Source organism: Coffea arabica, chromosome 1c (genome assembly GCF_036785885.1).
Source record: "Coffea arabica cultivar ET-39 chromosome 1c, Coffea Arabica ET-39 HiFi, whole genome shotgun sequence".
NCBI lineage: Eukaryota > Viridiplantae > Streptophyta > Magnoliopsida > Gentianales > Rubiaceae > Coffea > Coffea arabica.
In genome coordinates, this window is record NC_092310.1 from 55,528,617 (window position 1) to 55,548,012 (window position 19,396).

The following is a 19,396-nucleotide window of genomic DNA, read 5'->3' on the forward strand; positions in this document are numbered from 1 at the left end:
TTGATTGATTTATTCAACGAGTTATATGTTACTCCATGTTTTTACAAAGCTTGCTTTTATCATAGCTTGATTCAAGTTCACACCGGTTTCTCTTAAAAGTAAGAGCTTCTTGTCTAAGCCCAAAGTCTGCCTTGTTTGGATTGCTGTTTTCGCCGAAAAATTACGTCGTTTTCCGTGATCACATTTCCCTATTACTTTTTTCCCTCACATATATCAAATCGTTACAGTAATTTTTCCATAAAAAATGACGAAAAATGCAATCCAAATGGGGCCTTAGCATAATAAAGAGGATATGTATACTTCTCTTGTGAAAGGCGCAATATTTTCAATATTATCAGGTGAAACTTATTTACTAATCATAGGGGGTTGCTACTCAGAAATTTGTTTTGGTTTAGAGACTGTAATATCTCCCCTCAATGCAAAAAAAAAAAAAAATTATTTACTACTCAATATGTTGCAAAAGACTTGTTAATATATATATATATATATATATATATATATATATTTGGGCTTTGTTACTTTTGAGGGGTTAAAAACAAATAGCTCAATTGGGTTGAAAAGGTAACCATTACCATTAGGCCTTTGGCCCTTTTACGCTTAAACGGAGTTGGATTCCACTCTCGCGTACCTTCCCGTTCAGAATTTAGCGGCACATGTAAGCTACCGTGGACCCGAGAACAGCATACAAGTTGATTTGCTGGACGCTCATCAACACCAGAAAAGAAAATATCCTCTTTCCAGTCTCGAGCTGTCCTTTTATATAAAGCAATACAATACCCTAAATCCACTTTTTATCCTCTTACCCAATTTTCCTTCTGAGCGTCGCTTTCTCTTTTGCTATTCCGACATCGTATATCAAAAAACATGTACGGTCAACAAGGCGACGGATCTGGTCCACCGCCTATGGGCGGAGGAGGTTATGGAGGTAACGGAAGCTCTGGAGGATACGGCGGCGGAGGCTACGGTGGCTCTGGAGGAGGAGGAGGAGGAGGAGGCTACGGTAGCTCTGGAGGAGGAGATGGTGGTTATGGAGGAAGCGGTGGAGGATACGGTGGCGGCGGTGGCCGGGGAGGCGGTAGAGGTGGTGGTGGTGGAGGCAGAGGAGGTGGTGGTTACGGCGGTAATATGCAGAATCGAGGTAATGATGACCTGGTGCACTTCTGTTTCTGTTTTTCGCTACTCTATCTAAACGTTCAAGTTCACTAAACATTTTTTGCACTAAGCTTTTTTTTTTTTCTCTTGTTTCCTCGATATCTGCTCATTTTAGGTGGTGGTGGTGGATACCAAGGAGGAGATCGTGGGGGTGGTGGTGGCTACCAAGGGGGGGACCGCGGAGGTCGTGGTGGAGGTGGCGGTAGAGGAGGTGGCCGCGGTGGTGGAAGTGGCAGAGATGGGGACTGGCGTTGTCCTAACCCAAGGTAACCTATTACCGTTTCCGGTGCTCATCTTTTCTTTTCTTTTTTTTTCCTTTTATTCCCCTCAGAAAGTGTGCTGTGTCTTAATTACTTTGTTGAGATTGTTCTTTACGTTATTATCTCTATGCTACTTGGAAGGATAAAGGACCTAATAAGATTGTATTATGTTGGATCTTAACTTGTGAATTTTGTGCTGACTTCAGTCATTCTGTACAAAGAAGCTATAGCAAGTATGTGACATAAAAGAAGCAGAGGGTAAAACCTTGTTATCATTTTTTAAACATGTTAATGGTCATTGATTTTGGCCTGTGTGGTTGTAGCTGTGGGAATTTGAACTTTGCTAGAAGAGATAAGTGTAACAAATGTGGTGCACTCCCTCCTGCTGGTGCTGGTGACCGTGGTGACAGAGGTGGTGGTAATTATAATAGAGATGGCAATAATGCAGGATATGGAAATAATCGAGGTGGGAGAGGTGGAGGCAGTAGAGGCAGTGGCTACGGTCATGGAAGAGAGGATAGTGGTTATAGTCAAGGAAGAGGTGATGGAGGTTATGGTCAAGGAAGAGATGATGGTGGCTTTGGTCAGAGCCCTGTTGTAGCTCCTTCTTATGGTGGACATGGTGGTAACTATGCACCACCACCTAGCAGTTATGGTGGAAACCCTAATTATGCTCAAGATGCTGTTCCTCCACCTTCAAGCTATAGTGGGGGGCCTTCTTCATATCCTCCATCATATGGTGCTCCACCTGGTGGCTATGATGGAGGCTACGGAGGTGGTCCACGGAATCTGGGTGGTGGATATGGTGGTGCTCCAGCTGAAGCTCCTGTTAAAGTGAAGCAGTGTGATGAAAACTGTGGGGATGCGTGTGACAACTCGAGAATTTACATTTCAAATTTGCCTCCAGATGTGACCATTGAAGAACTTCAAGAACTTTTTGGAAGCATTGGACAAGTAATATGCAAATTTCCTTCGGCTTATTATTTTGAACGATATAAAAATCGTATTTGGCCTGCTGTTGCAAATTGATCTGGGAATTATACATCTTGTCCCAAATACTTATGTCCGAAGGAAAGATTGTTACATTAAATGGAGAATCTCATTTTATTAAATCACCTTGCAATTTATTTATTGGTCTAGCAGATTATGCTATGTTCAAGTTCTTTTAGTTGTTGCAGGTACATAGATACAGTAGTTGATGCATGAATAAAAAAGAAATGGGTTCTTACCTTTCTCTTTTGCTAGGTTGCAAGGATCAAACAAAAGCGAGGTTATAAAGATCAGTGGCCCTGGAGTATAAAACTGTACACAGATGACCAAGGAAAAAACAAAGGAGATGCAGTTTTATCTTATGAAGATCCTTCTGCAGCACACTCTGCTGGTGGCTTTTTCAATAGTAAACCCGAAGCAGACTTCTCATCTTTAATTTAAATTGTATATAGTCATCATGTACTCATTTGAAATTGTTTTTTCAGATCATGATCTACGAGGTTATGCAATCAGTGTGGCTATGGCTGAGAAATCTGCACCAAAACCTGCCTCACAGCATGGATATGGGTATTCTATCTTTCTCAACTAAATATCATTGTGTAAATCCAGGACGATGAGCTTCTTTGTTGTCTTGTTCTCTCATGCAAGGGTTGCTAAGCATCTTGCATTAAGATTTTTGAGTTAACTCATTATGTTGACTTGCTGTTAGTTCTTGTACTTTTATACTTACACATTGAGGCGAGTTTACTATGTCGTGTATCATTTGATATGAAATCTGAAATCTATCAATGTTCAAATGTTTGTAAAGTCGTTGATAGTCTGAGAAGTTTTTTGCTTGAGTTCTAGAAATTCTGCAATCTGCATTTATACATGTATGAAACAGTTGATGTGGGTAAAATAACTGGTAGCTCATTGGTGTCCTGAAGACATTAGGAACCGTAGTTCAGTTTTCACTCCCTTGCCTCTGAATTCCTTTGTTGGTGGTCAACTGTAATTATATGTTTTGCTATCTTCTTTTTGTTCTTTTTATCTTGCGGATGGTTGGACTTTTTGTACATTACATTGTTGATCTTAGTATCATGAAGTGGTCTTCCATATTGCTGGTGGAGATGTCTCAGAGTATAATTTAATTGGCTCCACCTGAGCTGGTTAAGAAGTCGAAACATGATTTTCTCTGACAAAAGAATTTCTAATGTACAGTGACATTTTCCAAAAATTTGGGGTCAGTAGTTGATATAGTTTTACTTTTTTGTAGATGGTTATTCAGTTTCTCACTTGGATGCAAGTTCTCTATTAAAGTCGTGTTTGATCATGTTGAATCATTCATAATTATTTTTCTACTGCTTGCATGTGGGTTTTTATGCATAGCTTCTCCAGTGTAAGTTATTTGCACTGCTTGGAAGTTGTCCACTATTCAACTTATGAACCCCTGGCCTATTAATCTTTTGGCTTCCCGTTTTTCTGATTTGGTGTTTATGCGGACTATTGTCTTTGTAAGGATAGTTGGTGATTTTAGTATCACTTCTTGATGTAGCCCTTGATTGATAATTCAATTGATTAGCTCTAGATTTTTCTGTCAAGGGTCTGTCTTGCGTGATTGTACAACAATCTTGTCTTGGTTAATGCTTTGTGTTGGTGGTCAAGTTATTTTGTATCCTATGCCTTATTTGTTATTTGCTATGAATTTTGAGTTTGTGCTGTTGAGTCATTGCATTGTGAATCATAATTTTAGCATTTTTTGTGCTTCAATTCTCAATTTGATTTCTTCCTAAATGTACTCTTGCTTGTTTACAAGATGGTATTTTATCTTTTATTTCATGGTTTTGTAGTCTGACTAGTTGATTATTCTACAGGGGAGGTGGTAGAGGCGGTTATGGGGGTGATAGACGTAGAGACAACTACAGAGATGGTGGAGGTTCTGGTCCAGATAGAAATTATCATGGAGGAAACCGTTCACGCCCTTATTAGACCTCATCCAAGCATATATGTACTAAAACTTGTGGTGGGAGGGGTTTTATTTTATTCCATTGCAGATTGTTCTCTAACGGGAGATTAAGAGGTAGGTTGTTCACTACTCTGAGCGATACCCTTTTTCTCCTTTTGTTTTGAGTACTAGTTGGCGGGCTCTTTTCCTTTTCAAGCTACAGATTGATTCGAACTTGTGTGAATGTTTTTATAGAGGCAAGTGGATATTCTCCAAATTGCTGCTAAGGTAGGTTGAAATTATCAGGTGAGTGTTGCTTTTCTAGTGATTACATTGTGCTGTTAAGTTGGTCTTAAGTGATGCATTTTGTGGATTGCATGCTTGGTTCATGCGTATTGGCTTTGATGTTTGCATCATATAAGAATGACGTTTTTGCATCTTTCTGATATTTGTATTTGGCATGGCGTAATTCATGCATCGAATAATTTGCCTCTTCTATGGCCTTTATGTCTTCCATACCAAAGTGCTGATATGAGATTCCACATACTTTTGAGTTGTCTGGGAATGTGAAAGTTGTAAGTGATGAGCCAAATCACGAGTTAGGAGGAGAATGCTCTAAAAGCTTTCACCGGAAACTACTTTTGGAATTTTCTCTGTCGTTGGTCTCCAGACCATGTCATGGTTAATTTACTTCCGTGTTCCAGAACTTCCGAAGCTGAATAGGAGTTTTTTTGCCTCTCCGTTTAGGGGCTTTCTACGAGCCCTTTGAGGAGTTGGAGCTAATTATGATTTTTAATCCTCAAAAAGTCAGAGCTATTGCTCCCAACTTGATTGCAAGTCTCTGTAAGAGGGAACAAAGACAATTTAACGCAGGGAACTTTCCATATGTTTTATTTATCATATCATTGATAATCTGGTATTATATTGCAAGGGAATTGTATTAATAATATCTTTTTATTAGGCATGGTTATATAGTAGACCTAGGAATTGAATCTATTCGGAATCAAACCCTCGTGATAATAGCAAGGCTTGAAACCTTTGGAAGTGGGTGCGCTGTAGAAACGCGTGGAGCTCACTGGGACTACGTTTTGTGATCGACTTGGGATCAAACGTGGCTAAGGTGTCAGCTTTGGTTCTTGCGCTTGGGTCTGATCCACAGCAACATTGTCAAAGTGTTGCAAAAGGCTCTTACTGTTTTTGGTGTTCATCTGAGTCACTCTCCCTAGCTTGTTGCTGCGGCTATGTTGTTGTTCTATTCGCTTCTCTCTCTCTCTCTCTCTCTATCCGTTGTAGCCCTTTTCTTTCTTATGGTTACCTGGTTGACGATGTAAATATCGTTTGTAATCCTAAGGTTATTTTCAGGAGCAGATCATACATAAACACGAAATGAGGCAAGCGGTCTAATTTTTTTTCTTTGTAATTGACTTTGATTTTTCTTTGTTGTTTGCCCCCGGTCCGGTGACATATGCTTATTTTTGGGTTTGGGGGGGGGGGGGGGGGATGTTGGTGGGTGTTGGGTGGTGTACGTGGGTGTTCTGATATATGTAATTGATAGAAGCGCAAGTGAAAGATAGTTTTTAGGTTTTTTTTAAAATTTATATATCAATCGTTAGCCTAAATATTATTTCTATCAACCCTATTCAAGGAAGGGTTTAACTGGATTAAGGGAGGGTGGTTCGCACCTCTAAATTAAAGAAGTGACTATTTAAGTTTGAACTCTTTACCTGTAATCAAGCTTGCATCTTATGTTTTTATCTGGTGACCAATTTACTTTTTAAGATACAATTTTGCCTATATATTATTTTCCAAAAAAAAAAGTATAAAATTTTTAAAATAGACATCTCAAAACATTAAAAACGCCCCTATTTTTCTAATCTACCACCAACCTTTGCAGTAAAAAATACGCCTATTTTCCTAATCTACCATCACCCATTCACCTCAATCTGCTCACTATTGCTGCGACCTTGCCTTTCATTTTTTTGTTTCTTCTCTTCCTATCCTTCTCTCTTCTTTTCTTTCCTTCTTGTACTCCTTCCCTTCTTCCCTCACCACTCTCGCGACCTCTCCTACAGCCTTTGGTAAGGGGGCAAGGTAAATGAGAGGGGAAAGAGGGGGTGATAAGGGAAGAAGATGATAGAAGGGAGAGTGGAAAGGAATGGAAAGAGGGAGAGGGAGAGGGTGAGGTGACAATGGAGAGTTAGGAAGGAGGAATAGCAATGTTGGTGCGAGAGAAGTAAGATGGGGGAGGAGGTAGATGAGGGGAAAGAAAGGGGGAAAAAAAGGAAGAAGAAAGGAAAGGAAATATTTTTAATTTCTCCAAATACTTAAAAAAATTTTTTATAAATTTTATAATAAGTTATAATAAAATTTTATATAAATATCAAAAAAAAATACACCATCCAAATAGATTTTTTGTTACACGCCAATATTTTAAGTAAATGACACAATAACCATTTCCAAAGTTCTTCCCTCGCTAGAAAATGACTTTGATAGCTGCTTAAAAATTTACTGTGCCATTACTCAACGGTAAGCGATGACCTATTTAGGAAATTAGCAACAAAAGAAATCGGGAATGGAAGCCATGTCGTTATTAAACAACATAGGAATTAGGAAAGAAGATACAGAAATACTAAGGGTCCGTTTGTTTCGGGTAAAAATGTTTTCCAGAAAAATATTTTCCTAATTTTCCGTGTTTGGTTGCACAAAAATTACTGAAAACATTTTACTATGTAAAATATTTTCACTCATCTTATGGAAAACAACTTCCCTTTCAAACTTACTGAAGTTATTTTCCGAAATGCATGCATCCCGCCTGTAGTATGTTCTAAACTTACTGAAAACATTTTGTAGTATGTTCTTTTTTTTTTTTAGTGTAAACAGGAGGACTCGAACCCAAGATCTCTTCCTTACACTCCCTTCCCCGTACCACCCAACCCTCCCCCTAGTATATTCAAAAAAAAAAAAAAAAAACCTCATCCTGCTCATTCTATGCTAGTAATTAATTATGTATAATTGGAACATTTTTTCTAGGGAAACTTTCAACAGTGAGAGTGCAAGATATATGTCACAATAAGCATTGCATGTGATTGATATTTGACACTAAATGGCCAGCAATTTGTTTATTGCTTAAGGAGATATTTTTTATTCATATATACATTTCTCCAAGATTTTTTAAGGTTAAACAATGAGATAAATTTTCTTATTTTGCATGGGAAGAAGTATGTAGTTATAATGTGTAGAAAGTAAAGATAGAGATAAAAGTGAAAATATTTCAAAAGTTAAACAAACACCAAAAAAATGAAGTAAGAAAATATTTTCAATAAGCTAACCAAACACCTGAAAATGATGAAAGGGAAATGATTTGCATGGAAAATTACTTCAACGGAAAATATTTTCCCAAAGAAAATATTTTACTTCCAACCAAACACACCCTAAAAAGAAGCCCTGCCAAAGACTTGGAGAGAAACTGGCATACCAGAGCAGATGGTTCAGATCAAATTATCAAGACACTCGCAAGGCACATCTATATTGAAAATTAACTGAAAAGAAAAAAAAAATTGGTCCTAAATCTAAAATCAACAAAAAAAAAAAAAAAACATAGTTGCAATACTTCTAATTCCTTTACACCTTGACCCTCAATCTAGAAGTAACCAGGCAGAAAATAATTTAAGATGAAACACTAAATACTAAGGTCATGTTTGGATTGCATTTTTTAAATTTTTTATAGAAAAATTACTGTAACGATTTAATATATAGTACTAGATAAAAAGGTGATTGAAAAATATATTCACGAAAACGTAGCAATTTGAAAAATTGCTTTCCAAACAAGACCTAAATACTCTGATAATTTCACTTATGACTCCTTCAAGTATAGGTGACAAACAAATCCATTTAGCTAAATTTTTTCATACCCGCCCATGAATAGATAAGTATGATTATCTTAAATTTTTGCATATGAGTATAAATGAGTTATCCGATATTATTAGATAACTCATCAAATTCAATTAACTCATTTAAAATTGTTTTCCTCCAAATCTCCTCTCTTCTCTCGCCCATTTTTTTTTTTTCAAAATTTTCATTTTCTCATGACATTAACTACTTTTGTTTCATTATCATTATCATTATCATTATCATTATCATTATCATTATCATTATCATTATCATTATCATTATCATTATCATTATCATTATCATTATCATTATCATTATCATTATCATTATCATTATCATTATCATTATCATTATCATTATCATTATCATTATCATTATCATTATCATTATCATTATCATTATCATTATCATTATCATTATCATTATCATTATCATTATCATTATCATTATCATTATCATTATCATTATCATTATCATTATCATTATCATTATCATTATCATTATCATTATCATTATCATTATCATTATCATTATCATTATCATTATCATTATCATTATCATTATCATTATCATTATCATTATCATTATCATTATCATTATCATTATCATTATCATTATCATTATCATTATCATTATCATTATCATTATCATTATCATTATCATTATCATTATCATTATCATTATCATTATCATTATCATTATCATTATCATTATCATTATCATTATCATTATCATTATCATTATCATTATCATTATCATTATCATTATCATTATCATTATCATTATCATTATCATTATCATTATCATTATCATTATCATTATCATTATCATTATCATTATCATTATCATTATCATTATCATTATCATTATCATTATCATTATCATTATCATTATCATTATCATTATCATTATCATTATCATTATCATTATCATTATCATTATCATTATCATTATCATTATCATTATCATTATCATTATCATTATCATTATCATTATCATTATCATTATCATTATCATTATCATTATCATTATCATTATCATTATCATTATCATTATCATTATCATTATCATTATCATTATCATTATCATTATCATTATCATTATCATTATCATTATCATTATCATTATCATTATCATTATCATTATCATTATCATTATCATTATCATTATCATTATCATTATCATTATCATTATCATTATCATTATCATTATCATTATCATTATCATTATCATTATCATTATCATTATCATTATCATTATCATTATCATTATCATTATCATTATCATTATCATTATCATTATCATTATCATTATCATTATCATTATCATTATCATTATCATTATCATTATCATTATCATTATCATTATCATTATCATTATCATTATCATTATCATTATCATTATCATTATCATTATCATTATCATTATCATTATCATTATCATTATCATTATCATTATCATTATCATTATCATTATCATTATCATTATCATTATCATTATCATTATCATTATCATTATCATTATCATTATCATTATCATTATCATTATCATTATCATTATCATTATCATTATCATTATCATTATCATTATCATTATCATTATCATTATCATTATCATTATCATTATCATTATCATTATCATTATCATTATCATTATCATTATCATTATCATTATCATTATCATTATCATTATCATTATCATTATCATTATCATTATCATTATCATTATCATTATCATTATCATTATCATTATCATTATCATTATCATTATCATTATCATTATCATTATCATTATCATTATCATTATCATTATCATTATCATTATCATTATCATTATCATTATCATTATCATTATCATTATCATTATCATTATCATTATCATTATCATTATCATTATCATTATCATTATCATTATCATTATCATTATCATTATCATTATCATTATCATTATCATTATCATTATCATTATCATTATCATTATCATTATCATTATCATTATCATTATCATTATCATTATCATTATCATTATCATTATCATTATCATTATCATTATCATTATCATTATCATTATCATTATCATTATCATTATCATTATCATTATCATTATCATTATCATTATCATTATCATTATCATTATCATTATCATTATCATTATCATTATCATTATCATTATCATTATCATTATCATTATCATTATCATTATCATTATCATTATCATTATCATTATCATTATCATTATCATTATCATTATCATTATCATTATCATTATCATTATCATTATCATTATCATTATCATTATCATTATCATTATCATTATCATTATCATTATCATTATCATTATCATTATCATTATCATTATCATTATCATTATCATTATCATTATCATTATCATTATCATTATCATTATCATTATCATTATCATTATCATTATCATTATCATTATCATTATCATTATCATTATCATTATCATTATCATTATCATTATCATTATCATTATCATTATCATTATCATTATCATTATCATTATCATTATCATTATCATTATCATTATCATTATCATTATCATTATCATTATCATTATCATTATCATTATCATTATCATTATCATTATCATTATCATTATCATTATCATTATCATTATCATTATCATTATCATTATCATTATCATTATCATTATCATTATCATTATCATTATCATTATCATTATCATTATCATTATCATTATCATTATCATTATCATTATTGTTATCATTATCATTATCATTATCATTATCATTATCATTATCATTATCATTATCATTATCATTATCATTATCATTATCATTATCATTATTGTTATCATTATCATTATCATTATCATTATTATCATTATCATTATTATTGTTATTATTGTTATTATTGTTATTATTATTATTATTATTTGTTGATTTTATCTTATCATTTTATTTTATCTTAGTTTGTTAACTTGCCCATTTTTCAGCATTACCAATTTATGACAAGTTTTAACCTCTTTTCCTATCTTTTCAAAATGAAATTTTATTCATTTTAAATTTACACAAAAAAATGTTAGAGGTTCAAAATTTTAAATCAAAATTTTGTATTAACTTTTATAGTACTTAGTTCAAATTTTATATTCTTATCGTTCAATTATTAAATAGTATGTAATTTTACAACATAGAATACAGATGAAAAAAAAATTGGTAATTAAACTTATTGACTATTACAAGTACATATTTAAAACTAATGATGGGCACAAAAGATGGCATAAATTGACAACTTAGTTTACAAAAATGAATATAAATGAGTTTACAAAAAGTTAAAATAAATGAGTTATATATGATTAATTGGATTATCCAATTCATTTTTTCACCTACCCATTTATACCCATTTAATTAAATGGATATAAATGAATTGACTCACTTATACATATTACCCATTTTAACCAATCCAAAACCATCTAAATCACCCATTTTAACACCTCTACCTCCAAGCACCAATTCATTCTCAAAAAAAAAAATCCTCCTAACTCCACGCGCTTTCTATCCCTATCAACTAAGCATATGATTCTAACCCAAACCTACATCGCAGAGGATTCTAAGAGGCTTCCCCTAGCCATTGGGGTGAATCCAATGGCTTGTAGGCACCTCTTTGTAAGTTTTTAAAATTTCACATTTCTAATCCTCTTTACATGTTTTTAAAATTGCACGCCTAATTCTGTATTTCTGTCTAGACGCTCTTTTAACTCAACCAAACTGTTCTTTTAGCTCACTAAACAGCTGGTCAAATTTCTGCGGGGTAGGTAGCCAATGAAGCAAAATTTCTCAGTTGAGCTTCACAAATTCTACAGCAACAACCTATCTATGTACATTTGACCATTGAATGTCATAAGGCGCACTAGTTCCATGAGGCACTCCTCCAGGGCCGTACTGAGTACTGACATTAATACCACCTTGAACCTGAAATAAACGAAGCAATACATACACTTTCAGATGTTTCTGTCAAGCAGAGTGAGTTAATCAAATGTCAAATACTGCCTTGAACCTGAAATAAAGAAAACAATTCATACACTTGAGATGTTCTTGTTAAGTAGGGCGTGTAAATGAAAATGCCAACTCTTCTAGAGTTCACACAAGAATCTGTGACAGTTGAAAATTAGGATTTAACATCTAATAGAAACTTGACATATGGCCAAAAAAGAACTGCAACAGAGTTAGACCACTTACACCACACTGGGCAGGCAAACAAAAAATTAGGATAGAAATGATCTAAAACAGCAAGCATTACAACATTGGGCAATAAAATACAAGATTTTTTTCTCTAGACAAGTTTGCGCCAGATTGCTATTGCTGACGAATCAGTAGTACCAGACTAATATGAGGGTGGAGAGGGAAACTAGCAAGCAGCAGAACTGCAGAAGTCGCTTCATTTCTCCGGGCTGGCAGAAGTGAGGTTCTTATAAACTAATTTCATGGATATAGGTGTTTATGCTTGACTACATTGTATAAGGAGCTGCTGATCTCCTTTTTTCTACGATTTCTGTTCTTTATCTAACAGCTGTGCATTTCTCTTTGTAACTAGACTAGAAAGATAATCTCGATAATCTTCTTGTCTTGATTTTCAACTCTTCTATATCAAGAAAGCAGTATGGGGTTGATAGATCTATATACAAAAGGCAGGACAAATTGTTTATGTATTTGTCAACAATGATTGTTTCGTTCCCTGGCCAGTCCTCTCAAACTGCACATACTTGCACAAAGCCAACAAGCGAGAATCCCAGCAACTCCAGTTTAAGCTCTCTTATCATGTTATACAAACTCCACCTACCGTTGCTAACTAAAATGAAAGCCATTCATTCTCTCTTTGATGAGGAAGTTTGGCATATAGTTCCAAAATTATGCTTAACAAACCTATGCAATGTGGAGGTGATCAAACCAAAATGTTAACCAACCAATTCAGCATTAAAAATCTGATGGGCAGTCCATGATTATGACAACATTTGAGAGACAGCGAAATTTACTCAACAGTTTCAGGCTTTAATTTGCTTATGCACTATTACCCATGCAGATGGCATGTCACTTGCAATCACCGGCATGCCAGGAAGTGAGCAAATTAAAGCAGCAAGACAATTGGCTTGCTGGAAGTAGTTGCACTTTAATCTTTTGGAAAAATGGACATATTTGATAATGCATTAATTCACAGAAAGAAAACGATGCTCGACAAGCATAAATGCAAAATGTACCATAACATTTCCACTTTTGCCTCATTTTTCTATTCAAAAAGAATAAAAGTTCAATATGAGAATCACTTTAAACGTGATAATAGAGACAGTCTCAGATTGAGGGTTATCATCAAAATGTATAGCAAGTCAATGATTCATGGACCCTTCTAACTGAATGGATAAAAGTATGGAGTCTTAGTGCGCAACCTAAAGAGCCTTCCATGGAATGCACTGGGATTCATAACTGTGTTGTATTAAGACAAACCTGCTGCATTGGGTAGTGGTCCGAATACAAGTTCCCACCATATACAGCATCAGAGTAGACAGACGCATAACCAGGAGCTGCAATACAAAAGTTCCAGGGGTTAATATGATGATATGCTATAAAGATTTAACAATCAGTAGGGAGAGGGCAAAAGAAGGTAAGAAAGTTGAGATCTAGAATCTAAAATAACCTGGAGTAGCTGCAGTGGATGCTGCAGCTGCTGCCCTTGCTCGCTTTTCTGCATTTGCAAGCTCAGCATGCAGTTTTTCAATTTCATGAGCCATAGATATCATATTTTTCTCTATAATCTGGCTCTGTTCAAGGTTAGTGGCGTGCATCTTCTTCTCATATTCAATAGCCGCCCTATTTCAAAATAACCAACAGTAGAAGAAAACATTATAAAATAATAGGCGAATCTTTGAGCTAATAGGAACGCATTAACATAATGAATTTATCTTGCAGAACTATATTTATCCTACCATATTTGTTTTCATATCCTACCTTCCAAAAACTAGTGAGGCAAGAAGTATAGCACAGAGGAAAACCTCATCAGACCACGTAGGATTAGCTTGTAGATATGTTTCTTCAACTGATCTTATCTTTATCTTTCTACCATATTTGTTTTCATGTCCTACATTACAAAACTAGTGAGGCAAGAAGTATGGCACAGAGGAAAACCTCATCAGACCATGTAGGATTGGCTTGTAGATATGGTCCTTCAACCGATCTTATCTTTCTTTATTATCTTCATCTTCTTTTCTTTCTTTTGTGAGAAGTGTTCTGTCTTCCTCGTGTATCAAGTAATTTTCTTTCTTTATTTGTTTTCATCTTTCTGTGCAAATATCAATCTCAGTTTCTCGAATTACACATACATTGGTCATTCATTACAACCTTGAAAACTTCAGCACGTTTGCGTGCAATACAGTACTCACATTAATGCGCACTAAAAATATCAGCTGCACATTCTTTTAAGTGTGAAAAAACATTTCCTAATGAATGCATTAATATGAAAAAACCTACATTGGCCAATTATATGTCAAGTAGCTTAAATACCTCTTGCTTGCCAACAAATGTTGCAAGTTAACCATAGCTCCCTTGAGATGCCACGGATTGACCTCTTGCCAGGACGAATATTCGAATTCCTCCACCAATACGTTAATCAATCATGATCAAGCATTTGATCCCTAAGACGATACCTATTCTATGCTCGCTATAATGTTTAGCTTACAGATAAATCACCTTTATGTTAAGGAATGCAAAAAAACATAGGGTATAACTCATCAAATTTAGCCTTATCCCATGAAAATCAAGTGAATGGGAGAGAATTTCATAGTATTTATATACCTTCCTCTTTTTATTTCCTGACGCATGGCCTGAATTTCCTCTTGGATCGCAGGCAATTGGTCCAATTCAGAGTGGGCCAACACGAGCTCTTCGTTGAGTTCACGCAGCTTTGACGTGAATTCTTTACGGTCGGCCGTCATTTTCTGAATATCAGTTTTTACCTGAGACAAATCAGCACCGAGTTCATCAATCGAGCGGAGCTCCGCCTCGGTTTTGAGCGACCTCTCGTAAACCTCGTGCACCCGAGCATCGGTATTGGCCTTGACGCTGACGGCTGTGGAAGAGAGGTGGCGGAGCTCCTGGTCGGCGACGGCCAACTCCTGCTTGAGTGCCACGTGGGTGGCGGCCAAGCGCTGGTTGTCGAGGAGGAGAGCTTGGATCTCCCGCTGTTGGGCCTCGATTAGAGCGGCAGGGTGAGGTCGCTGAAGGCCTTGGTGGAGAACTCGGGGTCCGTCAATTGAAGAACGACGATGCTGTTGTCTTGAGTAAGGATGATTTCGTCCGGCCATTGCTACCTCACGCCTTTGAGGAGAAGGCAGCTGCCGCCGGGGACTCCTTTCCTGTTTTCTTTTATTCAAAAGTATTGATCTCAAGTTCTGGGGAAAGAAGCAAAGCAAAAGGTGTTGTTCAGCTAATCACTGTGCCAGTGAGGGGGCGCGTAATTCGCGACATCAGCAGTGGTAAGCTGGGCTTGTTGGAGAATCCTTTATGCTCGTAGCACGACTTACTTTTTTTTCTTTTTTCTTTTTTTGGGTCTCTCGAAACGATAGAGGCTTTTATTTTATTAATCAAAAAAAGGGTAACTATACATATTGGACCAACCACTGGGCCTTTGGCCCAGCGGCCACCACCTGCTTGGTAAAATTCAGACGGGTGTGCTGTGCATTCGTATGGTCCGATAGTGGTTCAGTCCTCTCCGCCTTATCCCTGGACTTTCTTAGATCCGCTCGTTCCTCTTAATGTAAGATAGATTAGGTTTATGGTCTCCGAAAAAAAAAAAATACATATTGGACCAAGTCCTCTTCATACATGTTTAGAGTACCCTGCACTAAGGAGTGGAATGAGTTCTCTCCTCATCGTTCACAATACTTAGCGCATGAATCCTCCTCCTAGCACGACTTGAAACTTACAAATGCTAAAGCATTTTGTGCCTTTGCAAGAGATGGTTCAGTACTCAGCGCATGAATCCTCGTTGTATGGTTCAATAGTATTTTATTGAAAAAATACACAAGTTAGCAATCAATAAATACATTCTAAAAGATTAACAAGTCATCTGTAATGCTTATTCGATGATAATATTATCACATCCCATGTAAATTTGCACATTCATATCAAAACTTTACTTAGATATGTGTAATCACATCTGATTTGCAATGCTTCCTTATACTATATAAGAATGAATTTGGGTCAAAGAATGGTTTTGAATTTCAACCGCAAGAGTATGGGTATTTTGGGATTGTGAGCTTATTTTGAGTGTAGTTATTGTATTGGGTACTACTTTAGATAGTATGTGTATTATAGATTCTAATTCCGCTACTACACGTGTTGAAGTGACGATTCAAAAATTTATTACTCGCATGATATATATTGGTATCAAATACTTCTCAGTTAATTGTTTATTCTTGAGCAAAGAAATAATAAACAATAAAAAATGTTATTCATTATAAATTATAATATTAGGATAATCATTAATTTATTTGACATTTCCTGTTGGTGTTAAATTTTTTTAAGGTAGCCAAAAAAAACCTTTACATTTGTTGCTAGCATTTATATGTACATTTATGATAGCAGAAAATTATATTCAATGTAGAATCACTGCGGTAAATCCCAAACAAGCAGGTGCAATGCCCTTTCCCGTGTCATACTACATATCATATCATTATTTCATGGGCCAAAATTTGCAATCCATTTAGCTTCTTGAAATACCATCACAAAAGTCAACACACCACAACAAATGCAAGATACTAGCTTCTTCTTCCAGCTGCCACGTGGCAACACAACAGGCAACTACAGCATTAACCAAATCTAGATATTACAATTCAAGATGCTAATACAAACGATAACAAATATAAATTCAAACGGTAATAGAAATATTGATGCATTTCCACCCCTCTTCTATTAAAAAAATAAAAAAGAAATATCAATGTATTCGTATTTACTTCTTAAATAATTGCATTTGATATTGATAGGCCTTTTATTTAAGTTTAACATCAACTACTTAGTTTTGTATTGTCTAATACTTACAACAAATAAAAAAAGAATAAAAGTTTAAAAAAAAAAACCTTACATATCATTTGTGTCATTGTTAAATCCAACCCAAATTATCCCCCCATGCAACAGCAAAATATATTGAAAGCAAGAGCAAGAAGAAAATGGAGCTTCTCAACTCACTCATTGTGCCATGTGGCAGTGCATGAAGTTGCTACAGGAAGAAGCAATTCCTTCCTATATCATAGTTATATAGATTAGATTAGATACACACACATACAACATACATATGGCAGTTGGAAAAATTCTAAGAGACATTTCTTGACTACTGAGTTTTTTTTTTTGTGGCGAAAATATATTTTTAAACTATTAATTATCTTTTGTATGCATGCCTTGTTTTCATTTGTTTTAGGTTTTGTAATATCTAGTTATAGAAAGTGTTTATAAAGAATAATTAGAATTGGTAAAATTTATTATTTGAATTATTATTGATTTTAACTTTTTTCCTTATTAAAAAACTACAATCTAACTAAAAAAAAAAAAACGAGAGCATTACATGAACGGATTAACCAAAATTAGATTTATAATTAGTTAAAATAATCAGTCGAAAAAATGCTCGTAGTTTGTAAGACCACTGTACCATGTTTTCGTATACATGTGAAAAAATTAACAAATTCTTTGAAATAGTTTGGAGAAGCGAAAGAAAGGCATTCAAAAAAAAGGCAAAAATCTCATAAGCCAATAAACTATTACTTGTATTGACTTTTGACTATTAAATAATTTTTTTATCACAAATTGGTCACTAAACTAACTAATTAGCACAACCATGCCCATTTCATGGATTTTGACTCTTAATCTACAAAATAATTAAAAGGTCCAAATGTATTTTTATCCACTCAAAGTGTTAATTATATTTGATGAATTTTGTAGCTGGCGAAAATACCACACACATTGATCTTGAAAAACTACAAGAAATAGGATCTGATACACTTAGTACTATTTTTTCTGCAAAGAGGAATGATGTAGCTGTTATCGTCGAGAAAGTTAAAAGGGACTAGAACTTAATGGAGCAAGGGTATAGGGCTGAGTTAGTAATAAAAAAAAACCATTTGGTGTTTTGATTATTTTGATGGATTAAGAGGCAAAGTTCATGAAAATGGCTACGCTTGTACTGATTAGTTAGTTTAGTGGTTAATTCATGATGAAAAATTGTTTGATAGTCAAAAGTCAATACGAGCAATAGTATAATAAGTGTTCAAATATTTTGTCCAAAAAAAGAAAAGATTAGTCTTCTATGCATTAGTGTATATACTATTATTTTTGGATGAATGGCAATTATATAAAATTTGACTTTTGTACATGTATTATGGATCCAAAAGTAATAATGTATATAATTTATTTAAAAAAAGGTAATATTACGTATTCCTTGACTGAAAAATTAGAATGTCAGTCTTCTCTAAGTATGTCTATCGTATTCTTTAAATTCTATGAATTTACGTTTTGAGTTTTCTTTTTTATTCCCTCTTTTTTTTTTTGTTGTCATTTGATTTAAATATCTTTGCTAATGGACAAATATTTGGAAATACCTCAAAACTATGACGACATATTATACCTGGCAATTGGGCGGGTTGGGCGGGTTAATATTGGATTTTCACTTAAATGAGTTATACCCAACCCGTCTAACTTTAGATTGGGTTGATTTTGGGTTGGGTCATATTGGATTATCTCAAGCCTATGACCCAAATATGACCCAACAAATTAATTAATACATTTTAATACATAAACTTTTTCACATATATTTTAACACACAAAAAAAGATTTTTTCACACATATAAACACATTTTCACATGCATAAATGTATTTTCACACACACAAACACACACTCACTTCTTAAGTTCCTTGAAAACACATCATAAATAGAATAATATTTTATATTGCTTGTATTGTGAATTTCAGATAATAAATTATACATTTAAATAGATTAGCTAAAAAAATTGTTTACTTTATACTTTTTAAATACTACTAATTGATTGAAACTTATTTTTTGTCACAACTTATTAACACTCTTACTATTCATAGCTGTTTTATTGTAAATTGTAATATTCTATGTATTTAAATTATTGAATGTTAGATTATATTATACTT

General features: G+C 33.2%; 2 protein-coding genes across 12 annotated transcripts; one reads left to right on the forward strand and one right to left on the reverse strand.

Moving 5' to 3' along the window:
- The first annotated feature begins 626 nt into the window (after window positions 1-626).
- LOC140036835 (transcription initiation factor TFIID subunit 15b-like) lies at window positions 627-5,746 on the forward strand. Of its 10 annotated transcripts, none has more exons than XR_011840411.1 (8): window positions 628-1,138; window positions 1,268-1,418; window positions 1,736-2,366; window positions 2,658-2,808; window positions 2,888-2,969; window positions 4,256-4,461; window positions 4,582-4,632; window positions 5,288-5,746. XR_011840411.1 is itself a non-coding variant. In XM_072079790.1 (6 exons), exons 1-6 carry the CDS (start codon window positions 865-867, stop codon window positions 4,368-4,370), a joined length of 1,404 nt encoding a protein of 467 aa, XP_071935891.1. In that variant the 5' UTR covers window positions 627-864; the 3' UTR covers window positions 4,371-5,746. The 10 variants fall into 10 exon arrangements, 1 of the variants encoding a protein (XP_071935891.1); XR_011840419.1 differs by having other exon boundaries at window positions 5,689-5,746; XR_011840421.1 differs by having other exon boundaries at window positions 4,582-4,614.
- Window positions 5,747-11,476: 5,730 nt separating this feature from the next.
- Window positions 11,477-16,112, reverse strand: LOC140036850 (protein FLC EXPRESSOR-like). 2 transcript variants are annotated; one of them, XR_011840425.1, is made up of 5 exons: window positions 15,044-16,112; window positions 13,890-14,062; window positions 13,700-13,776; window positions 12,283-12,352; window positions 11,477-12,172 (listed from the first exon to the last, which is right to left on the reverse strand). XR_011840425.1 is itself a non-coding variant. In XM_072079823.1 (4 exons), the coding sequence occupies exons 1-4, from the start codon at window positions 15,550-15,552 to the stop codon at window positions 12,071-12,073; spliced, it is 861 nt and encodes a 286-aa protein (XP_071935924.1). In that variant the 5' UTR covers window positions 15,553-16,101; the 3' UTR covers window positions 11,477-12,070. The 2 variants fall into 2 exon arrangements, 1 of the variants encoding a protein (XP_071935924.1); XM_072079823.1 differs by lacking the exon at window positions 12,283-12,352 and having other exon boundaries at window positions 15,044-16,101.
- Between the last annotated feature and the right edge of the window lie 3,284 nt (window positions 16,113-19,396).